Raw genomic sequence first — 10,264 nt, forward strand, 5'->3', positions numbered from 1 at the left:
CCTGGCTGGGTCAGGTGTGTAGACGGCAGGAAGACGAGAGGGGTGAGGCAGTAGCTGGAGGGGCCGTGGGTTTTGAGAAGATTCTGGTTTTGTTACGATTCAGTTGTTTGAATATTTGCACGAGGCAAAGTATTTAAGCGATCCACAACCATGCAGTCGCCCGCACCCTCTCCAGCCCCTCATTAGAGATAGCAGCCCCAGGGCTTCTTGGCTTGTGTTGGGGTTGGGGAAGGTGAGCGACTAGGCAGTGACGGCGAACCTTTTGGGCTCGGCGTGTCAGCATTTTGGAAAACCCTAACTTAACTCTGGTGCCGTGTCACGTATAGAAATTTTTGATATTTGCAACCATAGTAAAACAAAGACTTATATTTTTGATATTTATTTTATATATTTAAATGCCATTTAACAAAGAAAAATCAACCAAAAAAATGAGTTCGCGTGTCACCTCTGACACGCGTGTCATAGGTTCGCCATCACTGGCCTAGAGACTGGAAAGATCCAGCGCAGACGCGGGGCTGGCGATGGCGGAGAGAGGAGGGCCTTGCAGAGGGGGAACCAGGAGAGGCAGGCTGGGAGAGGCAGGGCCTGGCCGCGTGGAGGGTTGGCCTTGGCTGGGCGGAGACACCCCTGCAGTTGGGGAGCGATGGCGTGGGCTGAGGGCCTAGGCAGGGCCTGCAGGCTCTCCATCCGGTCCCGTCGGGGCAGCGCGGGGCCGGCTGTGCTGCGGTGAAGTCTGTGAGCTCGCTCATCCCCAACCCGACTGTGCACAGCGTGCCCCAGCGCCCCAGCTGCCGAGAGGGCGCAGCAGAAGGACCAGCAGGCGGGCACCCGCAGCCTCTCCCCACCTGCCCGCCACCTGGTTTTTGCTCCGACTCTGCCCAAAGCCCTGCTCCAGACGGTCACTGGACCCCATCTCGGTTCCTCAGGCCCCTGAGGCCAGCCCCCCCGCACTGTGGGTGCTGAGGCTCGCCTGGCTTCCCGCCCTCTGCCCTGAAATCACCCAGGGGTCCCGTTGGCGGCTGCGGGCCTCGCTGGGGGACCCCTGGCCGAGGTGCCAGACCTCACTTGCGGGGAGTGCTTCCGTTCTCGGTTCTGGAGCCACTTGTCCTCCAGACTCAGCCTCCTAGTCAACCTCGGCGGACACCCGGAGATGAAGCCGACACCCCAAGTCTAGATGAAAGGCAAACATCTCTGCACGCATCTTGCCGTGAGGCCCAGAGCAGGGTGCTCATGTGAGACTTTGGGGAGCCCTTCACCTCACCACTTGTCAGGATGCCGCGGGTGGGGATGGGATAGGACTGCAGGGGTGTGGGGGGTGCAGGGCTGCAAAAAAGGACGCACACGCAGGTGTCTGTTTGGAAAACTTTATTGGTCCTGCGTGTCCAGCAAGGGAACTGGGACTGGGGGGCGCCTGGGCGTGGGGGCGGGAGGAGCAGGAGGGGCTGCAGGAGCAGGTGAAGGCACCGCGGGCGGCCAGGTGCAGCAGGCTCAGTGGCGGGTCATCTGCGAGGAGGACAGGGGGCGGGGAGGGGCAGTGAGGCCCTTGCCCTGCGCAGGCCCAGAGGCTCCCCGCAGCCTGGCCTCGACGGCAGCTCCACCCCCAGCTCTCACCTTGGCCAGGCTGGGCGGGTATCTGCCTTTGAGGGGATCCTCCTTCTTCAGAGACCTCACCAGGCAGGAGCGGCGGTGGGAGAAGGTCATGAAGCTATACTTGCCGTGGTAGCAGCCCATGCCGCTGTGCCCTGCGGGGACGGCGGCTCAGGCCCAGCGCCAAGACCGACCCTCCGGGGTGGCCGGTTCCTGGGCTCCCCCTAGTGCCCACACCGGGAACAACACAGGGCGCGCCCAGGATGAGTGGAGTCCCTGCCATGGCACCAGAGGGTGTGCACCCTGGCCCGTGGCCTCTCTCAGGGCCTCCGTGAAGCAGGCCACAGGCGACCTTCAAGGCCCTCTAGGGTGTCGAGGTTAGTGTGGCTGACGGATGTGCAGGCAGAGGCCAGAGGGCCGCGCGGGAAAGGGGATGGGAGTCTGGGGCCCAGGACTGCTCCGGTCCCTCCTGAACCCCCAGGCCAGGGCTGGAAGGGAGGCTGCGGGGAGGAGGTGGGCAGTGAGCTCCCCCAGACTCACCCACACCCCCGAAGGGCAGAGAGTGCACGGACAGGTGGATGATGACGTCATTGGCCGTCACCCCGCCGCTGGATGTCTCCGCAATCATCTTCTTAATCACCTGCAGGGCACCCAGCCCGCCTCAGTCTCCTGCCCCGCACATCCCGCCCCTCCCCGCGTCTGGGCACAGCCTGGAGCCCAGGAGCAGCTTGGAGCACAGCTGGGCGGCCTGCCCCCTGGGCCCCCGCGGGAAGCGGGAAGAGCGGCGGTGCCCCGGCTGCCGGGCACGTGTCAAGGCCACGCGGCGGCGAGCAGGGAGCGGGGGCCGGCCCACCTTGTCGTTGTGGGAGAACACGTAGAGCGCCAGGGGCTTCTCGCGCTGGTTGATGAACCGGATGGCCTCCTCCAGGCTGCGCACGCACACGATGGGCATGATGGGCCCGAAGATCTCCTCCTGCATCACCGGGGACTCGGGGTCCACGTCCGTGAGGATGGTGGGGGCTGGACAGGAAGCCAGCAGTCAGCCCCGCCCAGGCCCTCGCCTGCCTGCCCACGGGGCACCTGGCTCCCCCCTTGACTCCTTTACTGGTCCGGCCGTTGCCGAGGGTGCGAGAGGGGCAGACAGGCCTCCGCCCGGCTCCAGCCCCCGGACCTTGGGAGGAGGGGCTCATTGTATGGAAGGGCCCAGGGCCCAGGCCTGAGGGGACAGGGTGCCTCCTGGCCACCTGAGCCCCTGCTGAAGCTCCTCTGCCCCCTGGCAACCTGGAGGCTACGTGGGCCATCTGGTGGTCCTCACGCCTCGGCCCCTGGACCCCTCCAGCCCTGCACCCGGCCTCCGTGGCGCTGCTGTCACACCCCTGCGGAGGCCTTGCGGGGAGGGGCTGCTGGGCTGGGCCAGCTGTCACCCGTCCAGAGAGCAGCAGAGCCCACCCAGGCCTGCCACCCCTCCGCGGGGCTGTCTGCTCTCCCAGTACCTGCCCACCCGCTGCCACTCGCAGGGCCCCTGGCAGCCTGGGCGGGAGGGCAGTGCACGCAGGGCACACACCTATGTACCGGGTGGCCGCGTCCCCAGTGCCTCCATAGGCGACCTTCTGGCCCTCCAGCAGGCCCATCACCCGCTGGAAGTGCCGGGAGCTCACGATCCTCCCGTAGTCACGAGACTTCTGGGCATCGTCCCCGTAGAACTCCTGCGGGCGGGAGGCGACGGGCTTCAGACAGGGACAGGGGCCTCGCCACAGCCGAGGCTGCAGGCGGATGGCGGCCGGCCTGGGGGAGCACAGGGCGCCTGGCCAGTGCCGTGGACGTGCCGTGGACGGTGCACCAGGACACCAAGCCCTGCCGGGCCGCCGCCGTTTTCAGGGCACAGGCAGCGCTAGCACCTGCATGGCCTGGGGGCGTCGCGTCAGGAGCAGCTGTGTTCACAAAAGGACCGCGGAAGGGAACGGACACCCCGTCGGCGACGGCTGTCTGGGGCAGCAGGATTCTGGGGGGACATTTCCCCCTCTTTATGCTTTTTAAAAAATATATATTCTATTGATTTTTTACAGAGAGGAAGGGAGAGGGATAGAGAGAAACATCGATCAGCTGCCTCCCGCACACCCCCCGCTGGGGATGTGCCCGCAACCAAGGTACATGCCCTTGACCGGAATCGAACCTGGGACCCTTCAGTCCGCAGGCCGACGCTCTATCCACGAGCCAAACTGGCCAGGGCCTCTTTATGCTTTTTAATCTTTTTCGAAATTATCTACAGAGTGTGGATTACGTTTATGATCAGGAAAAAATCCAGTTTTCTAAAGTCCACACCCACCTGGCCACCCGGCCGCCTCGCCCCTGGGGCCGCACTCACCTTCACAGACTTTTTGAGCTTCTCCACGACCTGGCTCTGGATGGAGGGGTCGCAGAGGATATAGTCGGGGGCCACACAGGTCTGGCCGCTGTTCATGAACTTGCCCCACGCGATGCGCCTGCGGAAATCCCAGGTCAGACCGTATTCTCAGCCCGGAGGCTGCCCGGCGCTGGCGCCCTGTCCCTTCGGCTCAGGGTCAGGACTCAGGCAGAGCGCGGGTGTGACTTCCAGCAGAGCCAGCCCTGGCTTCCAGATTCTGGGCTGAGGCGCCCCTGGCCCCGGACATGCCCCCAGGGCCCAGGGTCCTGCACACCTTTCCCTCATCAGCGAGTGCAGGACATTTCGGGGGCGGGGAGGCGGGGGTAACTGGGTGGACAGCCCTTGTGCCCCGCTGTCTTGCTCTTGAGCCCTGCCAGCGGGGTCCCCACCTGGAAGGCGAGGCACGTGGGAGGGGGAAGCTGGGCAGAGCCCTGGCTGGACCTCTCCTCTCCTGCCTTCCTGGGCTGGCGGCTCCCCCTCGGCCGCCTGAGCTCCGGCCCAGGCCTACAGGCCCTTAGGGCAGGGGCATGTCTGTGTCGCTCGGAGCGCAGCTGTGGTCCCCGGGAGCCGGCAGCAGTCAGAATGGCCGCTCCAGCTCAGACGCTGAGCCCCTCACCGGCAGGCGACGTCCAGGTCACAGTCCTTGTCCACGTAGCAAGGGCTCTTCCCCCCCAGCTCCAGCGTGACTGGGGTCAGGTGCTTGGCCGCGGCCGTCATCACGATCTTGCCGACACCAGTGCTGCCCGTGTACAGGATGTGGTCGAACCTCTCCTTGAGCACCTCCGTGGTCTCGGGGATGCCCCCATTGATCACCGGGTACAGATCCTACCAGACGGGAGGCAGGCGAGGCTCAGAAAGGACCCCAGCCCCCCCCACCCCCCGCCGGGGCAGCCACGGCCCCCACACTCATCGCTCAGGGCTCTGCCCCCCAGTGGCCGAGGCCAGTGGTCCCACCACCACCAGGGCTGGGCCTCCGGCCGCAAGCAGTCGCCATCTCTCACTCCCCAGGCCTGGCCCCCTCAGCTCCCGGTGCCGCACCTTGTCCAGGTACTGAGGGATGAGGGAGGCCAGCAGGCTCGCCATGTTCTCGCTCAGCTCCGAGGGCTTGATGACCACTGCATTCCCTGCAGAGCACACAGAGTCAGCCCCCACCCCCACTGCTCTCCCTGCCAACCCGCCCCAGGGACCCAGCCTGCTGCCTCCCTCCCTCCATCCCGTGTCCCAGGAGGAGTGGACAGCAGCGCTGCGGGCACTGGCCACAGGACCTGCGTCACCCGCCTCGCAGTGGATGAGGTGTGGGACAGAGGGAAAGAGGGGAGAGGTGCTCGGCCCAAGCAGTGCGCCGACTGGAAAGGAAAGCCTGGCACAGCTCAGCGAGAGCTGCCAGCACCGCGGCCGGGAGGGCGCTGCCAAACAGGGGAGCCTGGCGGGGCCTGGAGGCCAGGAGGCCTGCTCCCCAGAGTCCCAGTGGAAGACAGGCCCTTCACGCTGCTGGCCCAGCGCCTCTTCTCCAGGCCTGAGCCCGGCCACCCGCAGGGAACAGTGACCCTCCCCCTCCTTCCGGACGCTGCCTGCACCTGCAGCGATGGCGCCCACCATGGGCTGCACGGTGAGGTCGAAGGGGTAGTTCCAGGTGCCGATGATGAGGACCACGCCCAGCGGCTCCGAGTGGATGTAGCACTCATCCTGCTGGGTTTGGGCCGTCTTCTCCGCGGGCTCGTCCAGAACCCACTCGGGGAGCTTCTTGATTATGTACTCGATCTCCTCCAGGCAGTAAACCACCTCCTCGTGGTACGAGTTCCACTCGTTCTGCGGGGAGAGGCTCCCGTGAGCGCCCAGCCCAGAGCGCTGAGCGGTTACCGGGCCGCTGTGGGTCCTGGCTCCCCGCCCCCGAGCTTTGTGACCCTGACCGACCTGCTACCCTTTCCTAACCCCAGTCTCCCAATCTGCAGAATAGGAGCATGATCTGTACTCCTAGCCGGCCTGTTCAACTTGCGGGGAGATGGGGGCCAGTCACCACCCGGCTGAGGGGAGCCAGGGAGCCGTGCGTCTGCGAGAGCCCTTCTGCGGGTGTGGGCACAGGTGTAAGTGCCTGAAGGGGGCGCCCCTGGGCGGAGTGGGGTGGGGTGGGGCGCCCCTGGGGGAGTGGGGTGGGGTGGGGCGCCCCTGGGGGAGTGGGGTGGGTGGCGAGCCCCTGGGGGAGTGGGGGGCGCACCCTGTGGAGGTCGGCGGCCAGCGCGCCCGCGATGTCCTTCTCGCGCTCCTTGATCATGCGCCGCAGCGCCTCCAGCTGCTGGATGCGGAACTGCAGGGGGCGCGTGCGGCCCGAGTCGAAGGCGGCCCGGGCGCGCTGCACGACGGCGCTGATGCTGCTCATGGTGCTCGCGGTGCTCACGGTGCCTGCGGGGAGCCGGAGACGGCGCCTTGGGGCGGGCAGGGCACGGCTGCACCCTGCTCCCCGCGCCGCCCCTGGGCCCTGGCCGCGGGCGGCCCCCTGCCTGCCACCCCCCTGTCAGTTTAGGGTTAGGGGGCGCTCTCCCGGGGGCGCCGGGGAAGGACCTTCTTTTGCCTTCGCAGCCCCGACCCAGCCGCTGGCCCCCCCACCCCCCGATCACGCGGAGAAAGCGCCCCCCCTCCACCCCCCCTCGCCCCCCAGCTCCAGTGAGGCCAGGAGTGGCGACCTGGACCCGGAGTCCAGGGGCTGATGCGGGTTCAGCAGTGGCGGGCAGGCCCTTCCCGGCGTCCCGGCCCCTCCGGCCGCTGGGGAAGCCGCAGCTCCGCACCCGCCGGCCACTCCACACCCTGCGGGCTAAGGGCCCAGAGCCGCTGGCCGGCCGCTCGGTGGTTAGAGCGGCGGCTGGGCGGGCTGCGGGGTCTCGGGTGCGGTTCCCAGCCTCGGGCTCCCAGCCCGCGGGGCGGCCAATCTGTGTGTCTCATCGGTGTCTGCGTGTCTCCCGCTCTCACTCTCTAAAACCCAATGGAGGGGTCAAAGCCACCGGCCACCGGCCGCCCAGCGGAGCCGCCAAAGGCAGGCCCGGCCCTGCGGGTCCCCGTCGAGGGGGGGGGGGGGGGGGGACGGCAGCACAGCGTTTCCAAGCTTCCCGGGAAGAAAGCGCATCCGCTGTTTATAACAGAGATGCCGGTTCCTCGTGTCTCTCGGTGGGAGAACCCGCCTGTTTCCCAAAAGGGGCGGGTCTGGCTCCCGGGAGGGGCGGGGGCGGGAAACCCCTCCCCCCACTTTCTCTCTCTAAAAATCAATTTTTAAAATAGTTAAATAAAAATAAAAGGGCTCTGCTGCCCCTGTGTGATGGCGAAGGCGGGCGCAGCAGAGGCAGCGAGTGCTCGCCTTCATAAAGCGCACCGTGCCCTGCGCCCCGCGAGGGCTCAGAAGAAAGCAGGCTGCAGGCGGGGTGCACGAACACGCAGGAGAAGGCCCGGGGCAGCCCCCAGGATGACGGCGGTAGGGGGGCACTTAGTGGGGAGTTCTGTCCTCATCTTCTGTGGCGCTAAACTTGTGTGCAATGAACTTGCACCTATTTAAAATATTTGTTAATACAATGAGATATGTCACCGTACACCTGCCAGAATGGCTACCATCAACAAATCAACAAACAAGAGCTGGCGAGGATGTGGAGAAAAGGGAACCCCCGTGCACTGCTGGTGGGAATGCAGACTGGTGCAGCCACTGTGGAAGACAGTATGGAGCTTCCTCAAAAAATTAAATATGGAACTGCCATTTGACCCAGTTGACCCCACTTCTAGGAATATATCCCAAGAAACCAGAAACGCCAATCAGAAAGGATATATGCACCCCTATGTTCATAGCAGCACAATTTACAATAGCTAAGGTCTGGAAACAGCCCAAGTGCCCATCAGTAGATGAGTGGATAAAAGCTGTGGTACATTTACACCATGGGATACTATGCAGCAGTAAAAAAGGATCTTACCCTTTGAGACAGCATGGAGGGACCTGGGGAGCATTATACTCTAAGCGAAATAAGTCAGAGAAAGACAAGTATCATGTGATCTCACTCATATGGGGAATCTAACGAACAAAATAAACTGATGAACAAAATAGAAACAGAGACATGAATACAGCTGCCAGAGGGGAGGGGGAGGAGAGGGCTGGATGAAAGATGACGGGATTAGCAAAGAACCTGTATGCATACCCATAGACAGACAGCCGAGGCCAGGGGAAGGGGGCAGGTGGGCAAAGGGGGTGGGGGAATGGGGACATCTGTAATAGTGTCAACAATAAAAATTAAAAATATTTGTTAACTTTCTGAATAAAGCTGATCGGTAGTGCTCATGGCAGAAAACGCAAAAGAGACAAAAAGGGGTCACAGAGAAGTCAGCTCCCTCTCCCTCAGCAGCTCCTGCTGTCCCCCTAGGGGCTTCCCCCACTTCAGACATCGCGTCACTTCTAACATCAGAAGAAAAGTAAAGAAACGAACACGCTACAATACGGCTATTTCCATTTTCCAAAAAACTACATATACCATAAGTAACATATGTATTTATACCACATATATAACTTTTGTGTGTAGCATATGCATATATGACATATATGCCATATATGTGGGTTTATATGGTATGGATTATTATACACTAGTAGCCCTGCACATGAATGCGTGAGCCAGTAGGTAGCTGCCGCCCTCCTGTAGCTCCCTCGCCTCCCCCCCCCCGCCCTCCTCCTCCCTCCATAGCTTGCTGCCCTGCCCGCTCTCTCCGCAGCCCCTTGTACCTCGCTGGCCCACCCTCCCGCTGACCGGTGATCTGATCCTGATGCACTTGGTGGTTACGCCTCAGGGCATAATGGCTAATTAGCATATTCCTCTATTATGTAGGATGGTATATATAATTTTTGAACAAATGGAAGTACGTGTGTGTGTGTGTGTGTGTGTGTGTGTGTGTGTCCGTCCTGCAAGTGGTTTCTGACTCCTTCCACCCCCTCCATGGCGCTGACCCCTCCAGGCTGGCTGCGCAGAGAGGGGGCCCTGCTGGCATCTGGGATGCCCCAGCCTGGAGGTTTCATGGACCCCTCCCTAGGCCTTTTGGGGGGACGGAGGGAGCCCTCTCCCTGGGTGCCCCTGCTGGCCATGAGCCCAGCCACACAGCCCAACAGGAAGGCCCTCCCGCCCTCCCAGCCTCATGCGGGCACCCAGGGCAGCAGCCTCTGGCCATCGGCGCCATGGCGGGACGGCCCGGCATAAGAGCCAGGTGAGACAGGGTGGCTGACACCCAGTCCCAGTCCCAGTCCTCGCACTGCGCTGCCCGGGAAGGAGCCGCAGGGCACTGCGAAGAGGAACGGAGCAGAAAGCATCTGCTGCAGGAGCAGCCGGAGCCCACCTTCCTGAGCCCGGGCCTGCCCGCCTCTCCAGGGCCCACTGCGCCCCAGGCATCCCATGGGCAGCTCCCCTTCATCATCCCCTCTGATCCTCAGAAAGCTCCGGAGCTGTTAGGGGTCCGCTTTATAGAGGAGGACAGCAAGGCCGAGATGCATTAGATGCTCTCAGTTAGCAAGTGGCAAAGTCAGGGCTGCACCCGCTTCTATCTCTAGCCTCCGCTCACGCCTTTTACTACTGAGCTCTGCCTCCTTCTGGGGCAGGGAGTTGGGGCTTCTCACCCACCATCCCCTTGGCGCCCTGCTTCTCCAGTCCTTCTACAGTGCCCCCTCCCAGCGCTGTGGGTGGCAGAGCTGCCCGAGGTGGGCTCTGGATCCTCGGGATCCCCGATCTGAGGATTCTCACTGGACACTCCTGGGGGGTGGGGAGGGTCAGCCGCAGAGACAGACCCACTAGCAGGGCCGGCTCCCACTAGGCACCCCACCCGGGAAGAGGAAGGACCCTGGAAGGAAGGGGTTACCTCTGACAGTCTCCGGTGGCTGGCGCTCCTGGAGTGCACACCCATCGCCAGGGATGCATTTAAGGGCCTTTTCCCCACCCGCTCAGCCCTTCTCCCGCCCACTCAGCCCTGGCACACCCCGTCACCCCCCCCCCCCCCCCGCGGTTGTGTGAGGAGAGCAAAACAGTATTCAAATGCGGGTGCAGCATAATCAGGCCTCTGCTCCCTGCGAGCCCGGCTCTGGGATTAGCCCTTTGTTCTCCTCTAAAATGCAAGCATGTGTTTTTGCAGGCCTGGGTGGGGTCCCATCCAATCTTCAATGGAGCCCAGGCGTGTGTTTGCCCTGGGCGGGGGCTCTGCTGATTGATTCAGCCTGCCCTGAACTTCCTCCAAGTTTCCAAAGTGCAGCTGCGGCGCTGAGCTCCCAGC

The 10,264-nt window shown here is 63.4% G+C and overlaps 1 protein-coding gene across 1 annotated transcript; it reads right to left on the reverse strand.

Annotated features, from left to right (window-relative positions):
- Positions 1-1,350: 1,350 nt before the first annotated feature.
- On the reverse strand, positions 1,351-9,992 carry ALDH3A1 (aldehyde dehydrogenase 3 family member A1). The gene is made up of 11 exons (XM_059668450.1): positions 9,857-9,992; positions 6,207-6,391; positions 5,569-5,800; positions 5,030-5,115; positions 4,608-4,816; positions 3,953-4,070; positions 3,152-3,293; positions 2,441-2,607; positions 2,128-2,227; positions 1,612-1,742; positions 1,351-1,503 (listed from the first exon to the last, which is right to left on the reverse strand). The coding sequence occupies exons 2-11, from the start codon at positions 6,366-6,368 to the stop codon at positions 1,489-1,491; spliced, it is 1,362 nt and encodes a 453-aa protein (XP_059524433.1). The 5' UTR covers positions 6,369-6,391; positions 9,857-9,992; the 3' UTR covers positions 1,351-1,488.
- Between the last annotated feature and the right edge of the window lie 272 nt (positions 9,993-10,264).

The sequence above is a fragment of the Myotis daubentonii genome, chromosome 16 (assembly GCF_963259705.1).
Source record: "Myotis daubentonii chromosome 16, mMyoDau2.1, whole genome shotgun sequence".
Lineage (NCBI taxonomy): Eukaryota > Metazoa > Chordata > Mammalia > Chiroptera > Vespertilionidae > Myotis > Myotis daubentonii.